The 23,014-nt window shown below is 48.9% G+C and overlaps 1 protein-coding gene across 1 annotated transcript in view; it reads left to right on the top strand.

Annotated features, from left to right (window-relative positions):
* The window catches only part of AOAH (acyloxyacyl hydrolase), a 92,997-nt gene that overhangs the window by 37,680 nt on the left and 32,303 nt on the right, over positions 1-23,014 (top strand). Inside the window, exons 6-12 of the mRNA XM_016222239.2 lie at positions 3,657-3,724; positions 4,215-4,275; positions 5,561-5,631; positions 6,498-6,546; positions 7,869-7,917; positions 9,980-10,074; positions 17,975-18,066. Coding sequence (XP_016077725.2) covers positions 3,657-3,724; positions 4,215-4,275; positions 5,561-5,631; positions 6,498-6,546; positions 7,869-7,917; positions 9,980-10,074; positions 17,975-18,066 — 485 coding nt within the window. The remainder of the gene's footprint in view (positions 1-3,656; positions 3,725-4,214; positions 4,276-5,560; positions 5,632-6,497; positions 6,547-7,868; positions 7,918-9,979; positions 10,075-17,974; positions 18,067-23,014) is intronic.

The raw sequence follows: 23,014 nt of genomic DNA, 5'->3' as shown, positions 1-23,014 counted from the left end.
TTCCATCACCAGAATGGCGAACATACTTCACGGGGCAGGATTCCAATAATTCTGTGCACGAAGCCAAAAAAACCCTACTGAACAATTCAACAATAATAAACTTCTCAAAACCCTCCTCCAGTTTATTTACTCCCCAGATTAGAGCTCTGAGAAAAAAAAAAACAATCAGAAAATGCAAATAAGCGTTTCAGCAAAACTGCTCAGACGATATTGGCGGCAGCGAATTCCACAGTGGTGGCCGATGGAACCGCAGGCCCAGGCGGGATGCGGACAGAAGCGCACAGGGGCTCCTGCCATCTCAGCACCGCCAGTCGGGCAGCGAGAATCCCGGCCGGGGAGGTTCCGTATTGTTGAAGGAAATCAAAGGTTCCAGAGAAGGTCTGCACCCCCAGGAGGCCCTGAGAGCCTCCTCGGGGGGGATTTGCTGGGATTGGGCAGAACACTGGGCATGCGAGGGTTTTGAGTACCCGAGTCATGGGATCACTGTATTTCATTGTCACAAGAGCTCCTACAGAGTCAATGGCACACCTTCGTGATCAACCCATTTTACAGATGAGAGGATAAGGGTCCGGTAGGCGAAGTGATTGGCTCACTCTGCGTAACTAGTGAGTGAGAACCCTACCATTCAAACCCAGATTAAGCCTCTTCCCAGTCCCCACCCTTTCCACTATGTCAACGCTCTCACCAGACCTCCTCGGTACTGAGTGTCAGGAAGCACCAGCCACATCACAGGCTCTGTGAGATGTTAGAATCGCGCCGTGCACCACCCAGCGGCTGGACATGACGCCCCCGATCCTACACCTACCTGCCCAATAGAATCTTCTGGAAAGCCTTTAAAAACGCTGTTGCTCGAACTCCACCCCAGACCAATGAAATCCAAGTAAAAGAACACACAGCGAGAGCTGAAAAGCACTTCGCTGTGCAGAAATTCCGTCCCGGTTGGCTGTGCGCAGACGAGCGGTTGCCCCCCCTTTGACCTTCTAGCCTCCGCTCACCACGGTTCCCTTGACCCGACCCGTCGGTTGCTCTGTAGTCATACAACGCCCTGGTGCGGGGGAAGCTCAGTGCACCGAAAGCTGGTAAATAGGCTGTAAAGTGAAGATGCTGCAGGACTCCCGTGCCCAGGGACAGCCCAGATTTGAGACTGCCATTTTAGGTGGGATTACAGGCAGCCAGAGGCAATAGTCTAGATCCACGGCTGAGCTAGTAACAGCCCACATGTGGCCCCGGGCTAGCAAAGTTCAAATTGAAAGAAGGGCACGCGAAGACTTCTGCAGCGCCGCTCTGTGTCCGGTTCAGTTCTTGCTGCGTAGAGATGAGGTTAGTCTTTCCCAGTATGTGATGAAAAGACTCGACAATCAAAACCTCTGTCTAACCTAGAGTCCTGGGGACCCCTGGACAAGCGAAATCATCTGTGGCCCACACCCCAGCCCCAACTTCTGCAATGTGCATGTCAAGGACAGCCGTGGCCCTCAGGCTCGGTTTGGACAGTGAACAGCTGTGCGATGGATGACATTTTATTCAATCTTGTGTGGCGATTACAAGGCTGTCCATATACGTTTTTTGGTGTAGTGATTATCATTGGTGTTTAAATCTGCACTGCCGTTAGGTTAGTTAGTCCAAGGCCCCCAGACTAGAGCAAAGAAGCCGCTCGAACACGCCAGTGCAACCTGACTTTGAACTCTGGGTCTCCAAATGTGTCTGTATCTCCAAACTGCCGGCAGCGAGGTGGCGTAAACTCCTGCTTGGGCTCGTTCCCTTTACAGTGTGTCTACGGTCCTGGTCTCAGTCAGTCACCAGGCCTCTGGACTCAGCCTTTGAGCCGCCCCTCCCGCCCCTACTCCGGTGGTTCCCCAGCCCGCAGGCGCAATCCTGTCCTTCCCTGGGGACATTTGGCGATGTCTGGAGACTTTTTGGGGCTGCTGGCATCTAGTGGCTAGACGCCAGATGTGCTGCTAAATATCCTGCAATGCACGAGACAGCCCCACAGCTGAGTTATTCAGCCCCAAGTGGCAATAAGGCTGAGGTTAGAAACCCTGGGCGCAGGCCTCAGGGTCTTCATCTGCCCACAGGTCTCTGTGGCCCATCTCATCTCCTCCGGGCTATCCTCTCACCCCCAGAGATGTCTTTCTGAAATATAAATGTGATCCCTCTGCTTAACACCTTCAAGGATTCCCCGCTGCCCTCAGGACAGCATGTAACGAGCATCCTAGGCTTGTCGCATAGTCTCCGTCCCCCCGCTGTTCACCACCGTCTCACGGTTCCCTAAGCTCCAGCCAGGCTGAAATGTTTGGCAGCCCCCTGGGATGCCGGGCTCCCACAGCACGGCGTGGGGCGTGGGGCGTGGGGCGTGGGGCGTGGGGCACTCCCTCCACCCGCAGCCATGCTACCCGGACACCCTGGGACCTTTCTAAAAGGCAGATTCTGCAGATTGTGATTGAGCAGGTTGGCCTCGGGGCCTGAGCCTCTGCATTTGTGGAGATTCCCAGGAGGCATTCGTGTTCCTAGTTCACAATCACCCTTTCGGCAGCGAGGACCTGGCCCCGTAGTTCTCAAACCCTAGGGGGCAGCACATAGCCCGGAGCCCATGGACACACAGGTTTCTGCAGCCCACCCCGGGTTTTCTGATTTAGTAGATGGGGTGGGACCCACGAATTGCATTTGTAGCAGGTCAGCAGATTGCACTTGTTACCACAAAGCCCAGAGCCTAGGCCTGTGCCTCCCCACCTGCCTCCTGCTCTGGGGTCCTGAGAGCCGTGCTACAGCCTGGACCCTGCAGGCCTCGCAGGCCACTCCATCTCCAGGTCTCCCCGGGAGATGGGGGCCCTAGTCAGGGCTGTGGCTCTAACCCTAGAAAGCTGGGCAAACATCAGGACCATCCTAGAGACCTCACTCATAGCCTGAAAAGGTGGCCTGTTCCCCTGTGCAGGGGGCCAAAGCTTCACCAGCCCTGCTGACACTGCTCCTAGCCAGCTGCAGGACCCTAGAGCTGGCAGGAACGGACTGTTCCTCTCCCTTCACTGATAAAGGGGCTCCCAACGTCTCCCACCTGCTGTCTTCTGTCACCTGAGCAGAGCGGCATGGGAACCACGCTCCTTCTAAAAGGCTGCTGGGCAAAAGGCCTGGGCCTTTCATGCATCTCCGAGCTCAGAGCCTGGGGGAGACGCTCGCCCTCTGCTCACCGAGCCTGGGTTTCACCAGGGAAGGGCCTCTTCCTTCCTCCCGGGCCCTGACGTCTCTCCCATTAGTCCTGATTTTAGGTCCCCATAGGATGGAAGCATTTTCTTTGAAAATGTTCTGCATTTTCTTTGAAAATGTTCTTCATTTTCAAGCCCTTTCGCAAAGCACTGGAGCACACGGAGGGAGGGGAATTCTGTTGTCTGAATAATGAGCCCAAGGTGGGCAGACCCTTGGGGAAGGACAGGTGACGGTGGGGACGCTGGCAGGGCGGGGAGGGAGGGGCAGCCTTCAGGCTGAGGAACGAGCCTGAACACAGGCTCCCACGTGGACATTGAAGCGTGGGGATGGGAACAAGAGGTAAATTTAGTTCAGTAAAATGGCCTGGATTCTGGAGAGAGGGTAGAAAAGGGCTCTAGAAGCTGGGATCCGTTCCTTGAACTAAACGGCTCTTTTCATTATCTTTTTTTCCTCTCCAGAAATACAGAAGCAGTTCTGATATTTGTTCCCTCCCACTTTTGGCCAAGATCTGTCAGAAGATTAAATTGTACGTATGCGACCTCTGCCCTCTGACTACCACGCGGTATAAACCTGCGCGCGTGCTGCTCAGGGAAGCGCGCACAGGCCTCCGCAGGGAGGGCCTGACGGTCCTCAGCACAAGCTGTTCAAAAGTAGGGGTTTAGAAAAGGCTTGCACCCCAGGGTGCTGCAGACGAGGCGCGGGTTCGGCCCAAGCGCGGAGCGTGGTGCTGAGGCTGGGCCCAAAGCGCCGGCGCCTTCCCAGCACCGCTCCCCACGCCCTCCGAGGCTTCGGTGCGGTTACTTCACTGCCCCGCGTGGGACAGTCACGCACCGGACAGGAGACAGCTCTGCGGCGGGGCGAGAGGCTGGCAGTGGCCCCGGCGCTCCTATCGCTCCAGTGCAGAAGGGCCTCTGCCACCTCAGCCCCACACCGCCACGTCTGACGACGTCTCCGTTTGCTTTCACAGCAGCTTCTTTTTTCTCAGCTCACCAGGGGCTCTGTTTCCTTTCCTCCAGCACTGTGACGAATTCTGTGCCGTTCCGAGATGTCGATTCAGACAAGCACAGTGCTTTCCCGGTAAGTACGGGGACAGCAAGCAGGTGGCCAGGGACTTCTGCATCGCTTCCTGCGAGTATCTCTGACGAGACGCGATCGAATTCCGCTTGAGTGTTTCATTAATTTGATAATACACCATTTCACAATTTTTTTGTCCTTAATCATCACCCGAGGATATTTTTTCCATTGACTTTTAAAGAGGCTGGAAGGGAGAGAGAGAAAGGAAGAGAGAGAGAGAAACACTGATGGGAGAGAGACACATCCATTGGTTGCCTCCCGCACGTGCCCGGATCAAGGCAGGGAATCGAACCTGCAGCCCAGGTACATGCCCTTGACTGGGAATCAAACCCACGACCCTTCAGTGCAGGGGCCAATGCTCTAACCACTGAGCCACACCAGCCAGGGCCATCATGTCACAATTTTTGCAGATTCTTTGGTATCTTAGTAATACATAGACCATGTATTGTTTCCTGAAGCCATTCCCAGCTGGAAGTCTGCGTGGGGATTAAAATGGCCTTGAAAAGTGTTGGGAACTATTTTGAAAATTCTTACACCTACTTCAACTTACTTTTTTAAGTGTGCGCGAGTGTGTGTGACATTAGGTGAGGGCCATGTTTGATCTAGAGCGGTTAGGATGTCAGGATGTTCTTTGGGAAAGAAACAAACAACATGTCACAGAGTCCCCGGTGTTAGTGAGAGTTCAGATGTTCCACCTGGGAGTGGGGGAAATGAAAACAGTAGTTGACATTATCATGACTCTTGATTCCTTTAAGCCAGGCAGGTCCAACATATAACAAATCCACACAATTAACCAGATTAGCTAGAGATTTTTAATGATCCAGTGAGATGATTAATCATTTGACCCAAATAAACCAATGGACTAGAGCCCAACAGGGCTAGTGGTTAATAGAGAAAGTTCAGGGAGCTGGATGGTCCTGTAGTTGGTGGAAGTGCACACACACACGTGTGAACATGCATGTACACATGTGGGTATGTGTGTGCAACATGCATGCACATTCACACATATGCACCCCCATATACCCACACACCCGATAGCATGTATACACACACATCCACACACATCCACGTGCACAGACTGTGCCACCTGTTACTGGCCCTGGTACCATGTTCTGTTTCGACTGCCACAGCGTATTTTATCTTAGTTTTCTTAGTGATCACGAGTGTTCCTAGACTGTATTTGACTTAAAAACAGCTGATGTCAGTGCCCCTCTGGCAGCTCTGACGGCCCCTCACCGTTTCACACTGAGGCCAACCTGACCCCTTCCCGTGTGCCCTTGGCTTGCAGACCCTGCGTGGCTACCACTGGCGGGGGAGAGACTGCAACGACAGCGATGGGATGACATACCCAGGCAGAAGGTAACTGTCCCTGCCGGTCACTGGTTCTGAAAAGCATCTTCTGAAAGGGAAGCAGAAACGTCACTCCTTTCCCCAGCCCAGGGGGTTCATGCCAACAGAGAGGAGGGCCACCCATGTCCCGGTTGAAGTAAAGCTCAGTGGAAACTGGAACATCACTTGTCCAAGGGAGGCTCGTCGAGCACCTACTAACTGCCAAGCACTCTCTGCTGTGCTGGGGGTTGGGCGGTAAACAGGCAGGAACAGGCCTCCTCTCGGGGAGCTTATGGTCCAGTGGGAGAAACAACCAGGTAAAAGCACTGTGGACATTTACTCAGCCACCTACACGCATCCTACACACAGGGATGGACCCAGACACAGTCCCCTCTCCCACCAGGACCAAGGTGACGGCTCCAGGGAGTGGCCACATGTCACATTTTGGTCCTGGGCTGATGTCCAGACAATCACATCTCTCACTTCCAAAAATGGATGTGTCGCCTTAGCTCTGACTACAGTGCCAAAGCATCAAATTAGCCACATGCCAGGGATCGGAGAGGCATCATTTTAGTGCCTAAATAAAATGGACTGCAGGTTCCTTTAGTACACTCACTAACTGCTCCACAACAGAGCAGCTCAGGAACAGAGTCGATCAGGAAAAGCCTGGACTTGGTCCACCGCTCCCAGCAAACATCCAAAACCAAGACAGCGGCAAAGGGGCCGAATAGAGACTGTGTACACCACAGCACATGGTGTGTGGCTGTCCTCCTTGAGGGACCCGGTGTCTATCGATGATGCCCTGGGTGGCACTCAGGTGTGCATTCATCCGTGAAGCTGACAGTCCCTGAGTGACTAGTAGATGCCGAAGACCAACGCTGATCTTTCCTTCTTAGGCCAGACAACTGGGACGTTCATCAGGATTCCAACTGCAACGGCATCTGGGTAAGGAACTAGATGAAAACCTAACCCTGCCCCCTGAAACCCCACTCCTTACGTGTGTTCGTCACACCTGAGGAAGATGACAGACCAAAGCCAGGCTCTCTGCTGCTTGGAGAGGGGTATAGAGCTCCAGTCACACACAAAGGGGGTCAGTGCTGTAATGGGAGGTGGGCTCTCTCATCACAGCCCTATAAGCCTTGCTGAAGGTCACCCCCACCTGTCTTAGGAAACTGGTAATAAATCTATTAATATCTAGTAGAATACCAGTGCTCTCCAGATTATAGCTTGGCAAGCAAAAGAAAACAAAACACAAAAATATGTGTATATAGATAAGTAGAGAGATAGAGAGATAGAGATAGACAAATAGATACAGAGATAGATGATAGATAGATGATAGATAGATGATGATGATGATAGATAGATGATAGATAGATAGATAGATAGATAGATAGATAGATAGATAGATAGATAGATGATAGATAGATGATAGATAGATAGATAGATAGATAGATAGATAGATAGATAGATAGATAGATACGGAGATAGAGATAGAGATAGATGATAGGTATTTTAAACATTTCCCTTAAAGTTATCCAGGGTCCACTTTAGCCTTCCAAGGACCGGCCCATCCATGGGTGGGCAGCATTGGCCTGGAGCGTTAGGAAGCCCCTCGCCTACGGTAACTTGGTCCCACTCGCAGACCCACCCTCCCTGCCGGGTCTCTGTGTCAGCTATTGACATTGGGTGGGATGATTCTTGGTCATTGGAGCTGCCTTGTTAACTGTAGGATGTTCAGCCACATCTCTGACCTCCACTCACTGGACACTAGTAGCTCCCCCTCCCCGTCCCCCATTGTAACTACCAGAATTATGTCTAAGCATTGCTAAGTGTCCCTTGGGGCGGAGGTGGGGCACACACAGCCCTGTTGAGACGCGACTCTAGAAGCAGCAGGCCTCGGGCGCCGGAAATGTCGGGAGGCTGAGAGCTGCAGCTCAGCGACTGCTGAACCCACTCTGACTGCGCCCTGGCCGCTCAGTGGGCCTCGGGGCCCCCTCAGAGTGATGCCCGGAGCTCCTGAGCTCTGCCCTGCGTCCTCTGGGGCGAGACGGTGTAGTTTCTGCATATTTCCTTATTCCTGCCCCCAATTCCTTAAATCCCAAGTCACTCACACGGAGTGTGCTCTCCTGGATCAAGGACTCAAGAGGCATTCAAGGGTTTTCTCTGCTGATCGGCCTTGTACTTTTAAAGCCATTTGGGGAAGATTTAGTGCACGTGTCTCAAAAATTTAAAAACAAACCACTAATCTCATCATTTCTCTTTTAAAGGGTGTTGATCCAAAAGATGGAATCCCCTATGAGAAGAAATTCTGTGAAGGTATGAACTGTAAACGTGAGTGTGGTTATTACAACAGAATATTGTTTTCTAGTCTGAGTCAAATTAGAGGGAACAGACCACCCAAGTGAGGAAGTGCCTGATGCTACAACTTAAACTTGACCAATTTACGTATATTTTTATGATAATTCTGAAAGAGATATGGAAAGGATTATAGAAAAAGGAGACAAAGTCTAGAGAAAGCAAAGCTGAATTTGTATAGTCGACTCCTGCATCTGAGGATTGGAAGCCTGAGTGACAATGTCAGAAAAAGCTGCAGTGCGGAAAACAGGGTGACTGAGATCCAGCACTTCTCCAAATAAGAAAATAGGGCGAGGTGACCACTTTCACCCTTCTCCGTGTCCTCAAAACACAGCAAGTTCAGATGTCTGGGCTCGTACTGACAGAGTCCCTGTGTCACTGGGATAAAGACTCACACCTGGTGACTCAAGGGAACCCTCCAGGCTACAGCCGTTGGAGTCCCCAAAAGCAGCTGAGCAAAATCTCTGTATTCTTAGTACCTAAGTGCCTCGGGCATCTGGGCTCCCAGTACCGTTAGGAGAAACCCACTACCACCCACATATTACTGAGAACATCTCCTGGTGATGCCCAAAGAGTCTCAGACAAGACCCTGTGGTAGCATCGCTGTTTTACAGTTAGCTAATGGTTTTCCCTAACATTTAGAAGCATTTCATTCATTCATTCATTCAACAGCTACTTCCTGAATGTCTACTCCTACCAAGTACCAAGAGCTGTACTTGGCTCTGAGTTTTCATAGGCAGACGTGATACAGTCCTTACCCTCAGCCAACTTAAAGTATAATCATAGCCCTGGCCAGTGTGGCTCAGTGATTAGAGTGTCGGCCTGCACACCAAAGGGTCACAGGTTCAATTCCTGGTCAAGGGCACGTACCTGGGTTGCAGGTTCAATTCCTGGTCCTGGTCAGGACTCGAGCAGGAGGCAACCAGTTGATGTGTCTCTCTCACATCGGTGTCTCTCTCTCCCCCTCCTCCCCTCCCTCCCACTCTCTAAAAAACCAATGGAAAAAATATCCTTGGGTGAGGGATAAAAAAAAAAAAAGTATAGTTAAGCTCTCAGAGGGGCAGGAAGAGGGCAGAAAATGCAGTAACGCAGTTTAGAAACGCTGTTGAGGAATACAGGAAGGAACGAACTGATGATGCATAGACTCAGATCCAGGCGACACCCTGGCGTCAGGCTCTGGGGTCACTGTGGGAAGCCTCTTCAATTCCCCACATCCCAACCCTCCCGGATGTCCCGGGCCTTCTCAGTCACCATCTGTGTGGCCAAGTTCTAGCTGTCACAGGGGCCCAGGAAGGGAAGCCACTGGAGGGAGGCGGATTTGGGCGAGGGGATAGAAGTGAGGGAAGGAGGTTCCCTCTCTGACTCTGGGAGGCGTCAGTTAATTCTTCCAGGATCTAAAGGGATTTGGAAGAGTATGTGCATCGCCCACGGGTGGATGATTTGTGTGGACGGCCCTCAAAATCAGATTAAGTGCTTCTTAACCTCCAAGCACACCCGGCTGCACAGCGACCTCTGTGTGGCCAGCTCCCCATCCATCAGCCAGAATCGCCCAACTGGTGCTTCTGGGTATATGGATTAAGAGCTTGAAGGGGCCATAACTTCTTTGATAAATCAAAATTGCTCCATGAGATCTGTAATTCTTAAAGTGAATTATAACAGAAATTGGCGTGTTTTCCACAAAACAATTTCCAGAACCCAACTTTAGGGCACATTGCTGAATCCAGATAAAGTTCTGAAGCCCTTACTCATCCGTCATTCACTCGGGCTGTGTCGCGGCAGTTTGTTTTCTGCTGAGCTGGGAAACTCACCTTCATCTGTACAGCTTAGCTCGCAGTTTCGACGGCCCAGAAATCTCATTGAGCGCCTATAAATGCTATGTCCCTCACTCTGCAACACACAAGAGGTGGCAATGCATCGCCGTTACGATGCCCTGTGCATGGAAAGCGCACCAGGGTATCTGCACAGGCTGGAGGCTTGAACCTGCTGGAGAGCATAAATAATGCAAATACCCTGTGCCACCCAGGTTCGGAGCCCAGGGGAGTCATTTTGCTGGGAGACTCAGCGGGGGCGCACTTCCACATCCCTCCGAAATGGATCACGGCCTCGCAGATGTCCTTGGTGAGTAATGTTGGCAGCAATCGCCCCGGCTGCGCTGGCCTTCGTGTCTGTTTCCCCTCGCTCTCTCTAAATGTGATGCCAACTCGAAACAGGTGCAAATTTTCCTGCTCAGCAAAATCTGCCAAAAAAGGGGCATCCTTTTCAATTCAGTGCATTTCAAACAATGTGATAAGCAATGTGCGGCATCGTCACAACAGGCTCGAAAACAAGAGGCAGTGCGTGCACCTGTCAGAGAAGGGCAGGGTGCCCCTGCCTGGTCACACGGACACATTGGCCCGATGGGGAAGCATTGGCCTACAGCACCCCTGGGTGCGGTGCCTTTGTGCCTCTCCTAGGAAACTGAAGCTCTGATCCAGGGACATTAAAATACAGAAATGATCAATTCTCTCTTGACCCCATCTTCTCAGACTAAAGAAATGGGACGTGAACCTGAGCACACTCTGAACTTCTCCCCAGACCCCCAAAGTGGCAAACATAGACCTCCCTTCATAACTATGAGCAAGCCCAGAAACATCGGGCGGATAAAACACTCATGATCTCAAAAGAAGAGCGTTCGTTTGAAAAAAGCTGGCAGTGGGGAAGAGTGACATTTCATAAAATGCTAAATTCAGATTCTCAACAGTAACTGAGAGGCAACTGTACCCATAAAAAAGGAACGACCTAAGACCAGGAAGACTCCTTTTAGGTGACGCAATGACTCCCCCATGTGAGAACCCAGTGGCCGTACCGACTAGCAAGTGGGATGACACAAAAAACAGGACAGCCAGCCAGCGGCTGGGGAAATTCTGGAACCCGGATGAGGGGCACGCAGGATAGGTCCTGGGATTGAACAGGAAACCCAGAAGAGAAAGCATCCAGCAGAGAGGAAACAGTGACCAAATAAACAACAAAAGACAGTTTTCTTGAGTTGAGGAAATCTTTGTCTTCAATCCCAAACCCCCACTGAGCCACAGCCCAAAGCACGAAAGAGCTTCTTTCCCCATCATGTCTGCTTTTCTTTTTATTCCAAGTATAAAGAAAAACTTTGCAATCATGCTGCCCAGCCACCAACCAGCCAGGGTACAGACTCCGAGGAAAGATCCTTCCGGCATCGGACGCACTTCTCAACACTAAACCTCAGAACACAGGGGACGGCCTCTGCGTAGATTCGAGGACAAAAGATTGTGTGTCAAGCACTGGGCCAGGAACTGCTCGGTACGTCTCCCGTTTTCCTGGGTTGGGCGATCTGCCCAGGCCGTGTTTTTGTGGTAAAGGCAGATGTGTAAGAGGCCTCTCCACAGACACATTTGCTGAATCACGCCCACCGTCAACCCATCGGCCAAAGCGAGCCACGTGGCCGTGGCCCAGAGCAGCGGGAAGGAAGCCCGTCGCCCGAGTGAGGGGACAATGCACGTGCCGTGTTCCTTTTATCTAATTATAGAAGTTACACATTCACAGCAAAGGACAAGCAAGTGCCGAATTATTAGCAGACCGTTAGAACTCCACTTAATGCTGCCACCCAGAGAGTCGGCTGAGCGTTATGGAATAAGATTGGCTTTGAAATAAAGATTCTTTTAATATTCTTCTTGGAAAAAAATGAATGCGTAAAGTCAATATTAGAACTAATTTTGAGAAGTAAAAAAAAATCCCCATCATCTCAAACTTTTCTCAGTATTTTTCTGCTTTGCCAGCATTCTCCGCCCACAATGCACACACACACACAAACACACAAACACATACATATACACACAAACACATACACACAAACATGTATATACGCACAAGCACACACACAAACACATATACACACAAGCACATATACACACAAACACACACACACAAGGCAGTCTCGTGAAAAGCAAGTATGCCACTGGCGGGCCTCCTCTCTCACAGTCAGCACTACCCAGAGCCATTCCCCACATTACTGCTTAGTCTTTAGGCTTCGAGTTGCCGCTGCTCCACTGTAACTCTCTCGGTGTACAAGCCATAAACTACTGAGCCATTCCCCCAAACCAAATATTAGGCTGATTTCGTTCCTTCATTTTTTCATTAGTATGGATTATGCTCCCTTTTAAAAACAGCTTTCCACTTCTAAAATGTGACCTGCAGAACCTCTTCATCGGCACAGGGACTCGGCCTAGGCAGGGGACCAGGCCTCGCAGACATCCAGGAGGTGTGCTGAGCTCAGATGGCTCATGTTTTGGTTGTTTGGCTTTTGAAGCTTGTAGCAAGTACAAACAACCTACAGCCAAATACTATCTTGGGACCTACTGTGCGCCGAGCCCTGTGACAGGGGCCAATGACACAGTGGGGACAGAGTGGAAAGAACCCGGGTCCTCAGAGAGCCCAGGCCTGCGGGAAACACAGAGCAAACAGGCAGCTCCTTGTGAGACCACGGCACATCTGCTTGCCCTTGTCTCCCTGCAAAGCAGAAGACGCCCCTGCAAATGCATCGCCTGTCCCAGCTGTGCCACCACCAAGGAAGCCGCAGCCTGGGGACCGTCCCTGCAGCAGCCCCTTCTCTCCCGCTCCTGCCATCCTCTGGTTAAGCAGCGTGGCACCCGGGAGGCCTGTTTACAGCTAATTAGATTAGGCGTGTGCTCATTTGGAAAGATATTTGTAGTTCAATAAAGAGAGTGTGAAGAATCGCCCTGGTGGCTGCTCAGAAGCAGGGTCCTGAGCCTCGCCCTGCTGGGGGCCAGATGCCCCTGCCCCCCCCCCAAACAGCCTTCACCTCTCTCCCAGGCGTCCCCAGGAGTCAGGCTCACAATGAGCCTCCGTGTCACATGGAAGACCTCAACTTTGAAAGATTTCAAAGGAAAGCAAGGAACAAATCCGAAAACACTTTCAGGCTGTCTTTTTTTCCCTCTTTCATTGGAAAAAACAATCCCTGCCTGAGTTGCTTTGCTGAAGAAGGAAGGAAGGGGAGAGAGCACCGAGGCCCGCGGTAGCTGCCGCCCTCCTGCCTCCTTCCCCATCTGCTCGGAAATTATTTCCAAAATATAAAAGCGCCTCGTTTCACTGAACCAGGATGGGATGGCGGGTGGGGGCGGGGTGAGCGGAGGGAAGCAGCTCTGAAACACAATTTCCCAAATGCTCATCTCACCAGCGAAGACTGGTACCTGCAGTTGATAAAATCCTGGCATGGCCCCGGCAGGCGGCTGGCTGCAGGGTAAGCAGGCATGGATCGAATTTCGCGCTGTGTCAAGGACACAGTGAACCCTTAATCTGGCTGCAGAAAATGCATATTACCCCAGAGCAAGGTGGCTCCAGTCTCTCAAGCCCCTTATGCGCTTCATTCCCCTTTGAGATGATTTGTAGGTCAGGTTTGGAGACTCTTTCCTGGCCCGCAGACAGCTCAGCACATAAGTCTCGAAGCTCCAGGGTGACTGTCTCCAGCGGCCCCTTTCCACTCTCTGAATTTACCAGGGAGCGTAAAGCTTCCATTAAGCAGAAATTGCTGGCTGATGTTCATGGTGCGTATAAAATATGGAAATCCTATCTCACCTAATTTCACATCGACTCCAGGAGTATTTAAGAGGTAGAGCACTTTCTTTTATTTTTTTTAAGATGAGGAAAGGCTGTTGGTTGGTACAACTGGGCCAGATGCCATTTCCTGCTCCTTGAACACCTCGCGGGCTGGCAGGTTACAGATGCTCAAGTGGGCAGCAGAGAGCCTCAGTCTGGGCTGCTGCGCATTCGTCCTGTCAGGGAGAGAGAATGTTCCCCATGCTGAGCGCTTTCCTCCGGCAGCGATGGGGCCACAAGAGGCAGGATGCTCTTCTGTTCTTGTTCCCGGTTCAGGCGCAAGAGCCAGATGGGCCGTTGCCCCGAGTCCTGATCAATTCAAGGCCCTATTGGGGCTGCCCAAGGTGAGCATCTGGGCCTCCTACCTGCCAGCGAAGTGGGATGCTCTTGCAGGCTCATTCTTCCAAAAACATCGGTGACCTTCGCCCTCACCGCCGTCTGCGAGAATTAAAAAGGCCAATGCTCGGAGTCAGGAAAAACTGCAAGAGGAAATTATTTTAAGCTCCATGCTTCTGAAAGGCATTTATAATTACTCAGCCCACACACCCGCTCTCCATCGCGTTAGATGGAGGTGTCCACATGGGGAGGAGCGTGAGTCACCAGACACCTGTGCAGGCCTGGTGATGCTGAGACTGGAGCAGTCTCCTGCCCCTTGATTAAAAATATCTACCACTTTCTCCCTCAAGCTCCTCAGCCATAAAATGGGCCTCACGGAACTAACTGATCGCATGGGAAACCCTCGGAATCTCAAGTCCATTGGAACGTGGAAAGAGGAAATGTCTGCATTTAGACGTAATTTTGGATGGCTGGGATTGATTGCTCACGCCATTCAGTCATTGGCTCATGGAACCATCCGATTCCCTCCAGGCCACTCCTTGCGGGGGGAGGGGTTGAGGGGACAGAGAAGACCCACTTCATTCTTTGACTAGTGCTTGGAGGTCGAGACTGGCTACTGTACAATTTCCTAGAGATTTCCTACTCAGGGCAATGGCTGCAAGACTGGTCAGATGGATGAGCTAAACAGTAATTCCTAGAGGAAGATCCAGGGGAGCATTATGAAACACTCAGGTCCAAAGATTCCAGAGGCAGGAATTGAGAACCGCATAGCCGAGCCAAGAACTAAAACCCCAATTGAGAAAGAGCCCAAAGGAAAGTAGGTCAGAGAGGAGCAGAGAGGAGCAGAGAGGTCATGGTCTCCTGTCGGTAACATGCTTGAGAGCCAGCAGAAGAGCGAGAGGGTCAGTCCTTTTAGGAGACTAGTTATGAAGCAAGCAAGGTACGGGTTTAGCTGCTGCAACAAAGAATCCCAAAATTCAATGACTTCAGATGGAAGTGTGTTTTCTCCTCATAGTAATCCGGAGGAAGGCAGCCCAGGGCTGGCAGGACAGGGAGACCATCCCCAACATGCAGCTTCCACCTTGGGGTCTAAGGCGGCTGCTCCCTCCCTTACCACCTCCCACCTACAGGGAAGAAAAAGGGCCACCCCTTGGGAGCACTTGACACCGAGGTGGCACACATCCCTCTCACACACCCCATCATTCAGAATCTAGTCACAGGGCCACCCCACACTGCAGTGGAGGCTGCCACGTGCAGTCCCTGGCTGGACAGCCATGAACCCAACTAACACAGTGGCAGTTCTATTATTAAAGTCAGAGAAAAGATATAGGATAGACCACTGGGGCTCTAGGTGTGAAAAGCAGCCTCTAACATCAAAGAGCTTCAAGTCTTACTGGGAAGATAGACACATAAACTCACAATTATAATAGTAATAACATTAAGCAAATATTACCATGTATTGACCAAACACCAGGCATTATACTTAGTATTATCTCATCTAATACAAAATGACCCTGTTATTATATGTATCTTATAGACAAAGAAACAGAGACTTAGAGAGGTTAGCTAACTTGCCCAAGATAATGCAGTTCAACATGGAGCCCAGCTAGAAACAGTCTGGCAGACCCAGGAGCAAAAGTCAGCAAACAATGGCCCTCAGGCCACATGCGGCCCTCCACCTGTTTTTGTGAATAAAGTTTTATTAGAATGCATCATGCTCATTTATTGTCATATTTTCTGTGAATGCTTTCACAGGACAATGGCAGATCCGAATGATCTCCACAGTGAGGAGACAGGGACCCTAGCCAGGGGCTGCAGCAGTAACCAGGACCATTGTATGAGCCAGTCAGAAAAATAGATCTTGGGATGAGATGAAAGAGGGGGGAGGGAGAAATGAGGTCATTTCATACAAGCAGGTATTGGGCAATGAGAGCCCAGTTCAGGCCTGGTCACTGGGTGCCCTAGTCACAGCTTCCATGACCTTACCTCTGTGGCTTGACTGTGGACTTGGGGCTTCTGCCAGAGCCAAATTCCAGATACTACCTCTTAGGAAAACTACCCTCCCCCCAGAAAAATGACAGCCTGATGCTTTAGAGATGACCCCACCTTTACAAAACCAAACAAAGGTGTGGGAGAGTCACCCTTCCTGAAGGCACCCTGCTGGCCTGTTTCCGGCCCTCCAAGGATTTATTTTTCCTGTTTGTGGGAGAATTTTTTTTGCAGGCCCCAAGAAAGAATTGATGTGTGATATTCTCTGTAAGAGCAGGATGTCTTAAACTCCTCTTTTCTCACTGTTATGAATTTCACTACAGTCCCCCAGTTGCTCTGCAAATAATGATGGAAGGAATTGAATCCGGTAGAGTCCAACCGCGCGATACATTTTCATTTCGTGTGGGACAGTTAGATAAATGCATCCCTCAGTTCATTCACTGAATAAATAAATCATGGGGTTAGCGCTGAAATAATAAATAATAGAAAAGGGGACAGGCAGAAACTAAGAGAAGCCGACGAGGTAACAAAATAATAAAAAGAGTTATTTTTGGGCAAAATGATGAAAGATGATTGCCTGCCATCCTGTCTTCTAACTGTTTACTGGTCATATTTTGCTAGAATTCTTGCCTAGACTATTTCTTTGCTACCTTATATGTGTTTGAACTGGCATAGGGTCAAAAATGAGATGCTATACCTTTTCCCCAAAAGTTATTTATTTAGCCCAAGCTGAAGTTTACATGAGCATTGAATAGGCACCATCCTGGGGCTGAGCAGTTGTTGTTTTTGTACTGGTAAGCTTGTATGTCATAGGTTTTAAGCTGCTAAATTTGGGGTAATTTATTACATAGCAATAGATAACTGGTGTACTTGGTGTTCGAGTGTGCCCTTTGGGGGGGATTGTTGGTGTTTCCTGTACATAATATTATGAATTTAGCCTTAGGGTTTTGTATGTGGCATTGTCAGTTCTTAAACTCTTTGTCTGGTCCCCTCTTACTAACCTTACAGGAATCATATTAGATCACAGTTTTGTGTGGTTTTTTCCTTTTCTTTTTTTTTTGGTTTAATCCCTTCACCTTTTTCTCTCAGGCCCCCAGCCCCCTCCCCTCTGACAGCTGTCAGTCTGTCTCTCTGTGTCTATGAGTCTGTTTCTATTCTGTTCGTTCGTTTAAGGCTGAATAGTATTCCACTGTGTGTTTTCACCACATTTTGTTTCTTGAAAATCAAATTTAACAGGGCCTTTATGTGTCACATCTGAGAGCCCTGTTCTGAAAACATTAGTCCAGATAAGCTTTCTCTAGAAATTAGAGCAGAGGAGAGTTCATCCCAGAGGACATTTCTAAAAGAGACAATAAGGGGACACAGCTGGGAGCATTCTCAGCTGTGAAATCTCTCATTTTGCATGAGCCATAGAAATGCGGTTCCATGGATCCTAATTCTATCAATGCTCTATGGCGGGAGTTCTAGAGCCGGAGTCTGTACAGGGGCTGCAGGGGGTCTGTGAACCCTTTGAACTCACAGACCGTGTCAAGTACACGTGCATCTTGTGGGGAAAGGAGCCATAATTAGATTCTCAAAGGTGTCTGACACCCCCCAGGAGGTGGGAGGCAGCCTCTTATCGACTGAGAGCACGGCTTTGAACTCAAGAAGGCATTTTTGCTGGGGGCTCAGGTACTATTACGTCTCAAGCAATCGATTCCCTGAATGTCTAAACTCAAATACAGAGAACATCTCAGCGAATTTAAAAGAGTAGGAAGTCTACCCATCTCCTGAAACAGCCCTTTCAAGTAAGGGATGAACATGAGCCACCACGGGCTCTGCATCACCCACAGACGCTGAATCGGAGCCAGGTCATGGGGAACGTGGGCCTTTGTGAACTTTCTGACAATGGTTAAAGTTCAGAGGCATAAGCTTTAAATGCCAAAGCCCCTTAAAGAGAGAGAGTAAGAAAGAAACTGAGCGAGAGGCAGACCGACAGGGAGATATCAACACCTAGGCAATGAATAATCTTACTACCTGAAGAAAACAAATGACCATTTTGATCACTGCCACTTTATTTTTTCTTTAGAAATCCTTCTCTGATTTACCAAGAGCACTTACCGATGAGCTCAACTGGCCCCAACTCTCTGGTGGTACTGGATTTCTGAACTCCACTAGTGGGTATGTATGTTTACAAGCCGTCAAACATTTCAGTGTATCTATGTAAAAATAGACGCGAGATGGGACTCGCTCCCAAGATGTTGAGATGTGAGTTACTAGGAATGGCTTCTAGTGACATACAGCAAACCCACTGACAGAGTCCACCACCCAGTGGAATGTAATGCAAATCGTATTTGACCAGTGCAGGCGAGAAGGGAGTATTCTTGCCCCAGGGGCTCTGGAGTTGGTCTCTGATGGAAAATACTCAAGCACATCGCTAAATTTTTCTGACTCAAGGAACAAAAAAGTGTACTTGACTACTTGCCCTCAGAAATTAATATTTATAAAGTTAATAGGCAAGTCTCAAGGCCGTGGACTCATGCTGGTGTGGATGCTCTTAGTTGGAAGGTGGAGACGATGCTTGGACAGAGTGAGAGGCACACAGACCAATTTGCTACCCGTGATGGGGTGTCGACTCGGCGCCTGGGAACAGCTATTCATAGCTTAAGCACCCCATTCTTTATTTAAAGGAGGACATTGCATAGTGTGAATAACTTTTCTGATTATATCTTTACTCATTTATTTTAAAAATAGTTCAATACTTGCTACCTAATCAAGCACAGATGCTATAACTGTTTTAAAGTAAAATAAGGCTTGTCCCGTCTCTACAGTCAAATCACATTCAAGTGGGACAGATAAGTGTCCAAATAACGATGATACAAGGTAAACGCGCCAAAAGGCAACTCTGCGAATCCTTCGACACGTTAGCAAAGTCTGTTTTCTGGACTCTCTGATTTCAGAAAATTCAAAACACAATAACCCTTAAAACCACGCATTTTGCTTTGTTTTCCTCCCAGTGTGATTCAGAAAGCAACTGAGTTGGTCCAGGAAAGACAAAAAAAGAGACCTATGTGAGGTTGTTAGCTTGGGGGCTGGAGGCCTGACATTAGGAAGGAAAATTAGAAGTGAGAAGAAAAAATATTGTTTAAGATGAAAAATAGTACTTTATGTTCGGATCACCTCCAAAAGCCAAGGCCCAGTAGAAGGGTGGAAACAAGACCCAAACTTCAGGGAGGGAGGACTTCTCATTGAAAAGCAGTATGTACAACCCCCTGAGTGGGTGTGGCGGACTAGGGGACACTGTGTTGACAGGCGCGGGAGCCCTGGTCTGTGTGGCCCCAGCAGGAGCACCCCTGGACCTCATTTTCATGATGAAGTTGAGTTGCACCTGGCGGTCTCTGAAGTTCTCACCAATGTTCAAGTTTAGCGGCTATAGGACAACATGGCGCTCATGTCCACACCCCACTCTCTGGTGCAGCTTGAGTTAGAAACATTGGGGGGAACTGTTGAGGGGAGGCCTCTTGCTTCTCCCCAGTGAGTACGCTTTCCTGCAGCCCTCAGCCAGCTGTGCCTGGAGGCAACACATGGCCAATTTTATGGGTTGGAGCCTGAGATGTCCTAAGAACCATGTCTCTTGAGGGCCAGGGTTACTGTGCTCTGAAAGTCGAGCTCACGGAGGGACGGAGGGAGGGAGAAGCTGATGTTACCCATAGAAGTTCCGCAAGCCCAAACAACCAAAGCCCAATTACCAAAGTCACCATATCGAGCGGAAGAGATAAGAGTGAGACCAGCGAGTCCACACAAGGGGGTGTGAACAAGATGAAATTGTCTAGAGTACAGGTTACTCCCTCTACCTCTAGGTTAAATTTGCTATTTGGGGCCAGAAACAGAGCAAATGCTTAGAAGGAAATAGAAAAAGCCATTGTTGCAAGTGGCACAGTAACGCCATTCAAGGACATTTAAACACTCATCTTTGGTGAGAGGTGTCCTAGAATCTGACAGTTAGAGGTCATCTGTTCTCTCTGACCCAACAGATGTTACGTGAGAGGACAATTTTGAAAAGCAGTGTATAACTGCAAACCAAGCCACTTGAGGCACTAAACACAGGAAATGGGAGAGAAGGGACTTGCAGCTAAGATTTGCTAACCTAATTTCATGTTTTAAAAAAGGGACAAGTAAGTACTAAACACTAATGGGCTTAATAACCTTATTAAATCCATTATTCAAAAATTACTTGTGATATAATTGCCAATGATTAGCCATCTTATAATTAGACTTTGCAAAACAAATAATTAGCCAGAGGCTTGGCCTTTAGAAGTTAGGTGAGGCTGATTGGAGGGGATACAGTCTACAGCAGTGACTCTCCGAGTGTGGTCCATGGACCCCTGGGGGTCTCTAAGGGGGTCCACAAGGTTAAGACTTTTCACAACAATACTGACCAGTATTTGCCCTTTGCACTGTGTAGCCATTTGTACCGATGTGCAAAAGCCATGGTGGGTAAAACTGCTGCCATCTGAGCACGACTCGAAGCAGCAGCGCTGAATGTGTTAGGAGGCACTGTGGTCGTCGCCCACACACACTCCTGGTTTAGTAAAGGGGGACTCTTCCCTTTAAAGCATTGCCTACGAAGCAGGAAAAAATCATTAATTGTAATAAAGTAAGTACATGATTTGTTAATAACTTCATCTGATGGGATGGGGAGGGTGCATGAAGCACTTTGCTGCAAACCAAACATGATGGTTGTCTTAAGGTCGAGCTCCTGCGTGATGGAACTGAGAGCGCAATTAGTCTGTTTTTCACAGACTGGAGCACAAACCGTGGTTATTCAGTCTCGGATGACAGCAGATATCTTATCCAAAATCAATCAAATGAACTTGTCACTTCAAGGAAAACAAATAACAGCATTGGATGCTAATCATAAAATTTTGAGCTTTCAGAGACAAATCTGAATTTTGGAAAACTTGGATCTTCTGCTCTGACCTTGACAGCTCCTCATATTCAAAGACTTTCCTAATGAGACATGTGGTGCTGGCAACAAATGTGAGTTTTTAATATTGTGCCAACACTTGCAGGATCTGCATCACTCAGTGAACCAATATTTTCTACATGACCAGTGTGTAATACATAAAATTGTTCATGAGTAAAAGACCCACCCAAAGCACACGGTAGACCAATGCATTTTCATGTAACAAGGTGCACAAAGCTCATGGGTATAATTTCAGATTCCACAATGTAGCTAATCAGTTTTTAAGAAACTACCATTTGTCAAGTTTGGGTGTCCAATCAAAGAAGGTTATCCAAAGTTATATTTTTAAAAAAGGACATTAAATGCTACTCCCTCTTCCAACAATATGTATGTTTAAGACCAGGTTTTCTTCATATGCTCCCACCAAAACAACGTATCACAACAGACTGAATCCAGAGGCAGATATGAGAACCCAGCGGGCTTCTGTTAAGACAGACATTAGAGCCTGACTGCTGTGGCTCAGTTGTTGAACCAGGAGGTCACAGGTTCGATTCCTATCAGGGCACATGCCCCGGTTGTGGGCTTGATCCCCAGTCGGGGGCGTGCAGGAGGCAGCCACTCAATGACTCTCTCATCATTGATGTTTCTTTCTCTCTCTTCTTCTCCCTTCCTCTCTCTCTAAAATCAATAAAAACATTTTAAAAAAATAAAAAATTGAAAAAAAGACATTAGGGATTTGAAAAACGGTAAAATAATCTTCTAACTGGGGGTTGGAAAATATATTTTTATAGGAAAAATGTTATATATGTTAATATATAATAAGCATTTTTTTTTTTAAACATATCTTCATTGATTTCAGAGAGAGGAAAGGAGAGGGAGAGAAAAAGAGATAGAAACATCAATGATGAGGGAGTCATTGATCGGCTGCCTAGCCTGCAACCTGGGCATGTGCCCTGACCGGGGATTGAACCCCGATCTCCTGGATCCTAGGTCGATGCTCAACCACTGAGCCACGCCCGGCCGGGCCATTATTACTTTAAATGAATTAAAATGAAATGTTCTTTCAAATTCCTAAGTTTTAATTTCTAATATATAAATATTGACAGCTGTAACACTCATAAACAAAAGCTCTCTGGGTTTCTCATTAAATTTAAGAGTGTAAAGCAGGCCTGAGAGCAAAAAATTGAGAACTCCTGTTCCAGGGAGTGAGGGAGAACTGTGGCCAAGGGCAGATTGGGGACACCAATGTGTAGAGGTTTCGGAAGGGAGGCGAGAAAGAGCAGCCCTCCCACTAGGAAGAAAACTGGAAGGATTTAGTGTCCCGGAGGCCAAGAGAAGAGAGTGTTTCCAAAGGAGACAGGACTATGAGCCGAATGCGGCTCAAGGCAGAAGAGGGCGAGAACTGAGCAAGGCCACTGGTGTGCAGGACAGTGATCATGGGGCCACTTGGACCAGAGATGGCCCAGTGGGGTGATGGAAGCCTGAAGGGAGGGAAGTGACCAAGGAAGTGACCAAGGAAGTGCAGCTGAGCACAAACAACTCTTTTGAGAAGTTCTACTATTCGCCCTGGCCAGTGTGGCTCAGGTGGTTGGGCTCATCTGTGCACCGAAAGGTTGCCGGTTCAATTCCCATTCAGAGCTCATCCCCGCTAGGGGGAGTGCAGGAGGCAGCCAACTGATGTTTGTCTCTCACATCACTGTTTCCCTCTCTCTCTCCCTCTCCCTTCCTCGCTCTCTAAAAATCAATTAACCATTCTTTTAAAAAAAATAAGTTTTACTATTAAAGGGAGCAGAGAAATAGGGCAATAGCTGGTGGGGAATAAAAGACCAGGGAGACATTTTTAGATGAGAAATCCCTCAGCAGGCCTAGTGGTAGGAAGACCCTAAAGAGAGAGGGTGGTGGGTGAGGGAGGAACACGTCCCAGAGAAGGCGAGAAGCGATGGGACACGGCATCTGGGGCTCTGCCCTGGGGCAGGAAGGACACTAGGGACACTGCAGCTCTGGGCCAAAGGACTCTTCCCACCATATACACCCAGATCTCCCCACCTGGGATGACCTCCCCCTCGACTGTACTTATTTTTTAATTTTTTTTTTAATGTATTTACTCAAATCGTAAATATATTTTCATTTTTAAATATTTAAAAATACCAGGCACACGTATAG

The sequence above is a fragment of the Miniopterus natalensis genome, chromosome 10, assembly GCF_054644295.1.
Source record: "Miniopterus natalensis isolate mMinNat1 chromosome 10, mMinNat1.hap1, whole genome shotgun sequence".
Taxonomy (NCBI): domain Eukaryota; kingdom Metazoa; phylum Chordata; class Mammalia; order Chiroptera; family Miniopteridae; genus Miniopterus; species Miniopterus natalensis.
The sequence above is the reverse complement of the archived record's forward strand: the minus strand, read 5'-3'. Positions and strand labels throughout refer to the sequence as shown.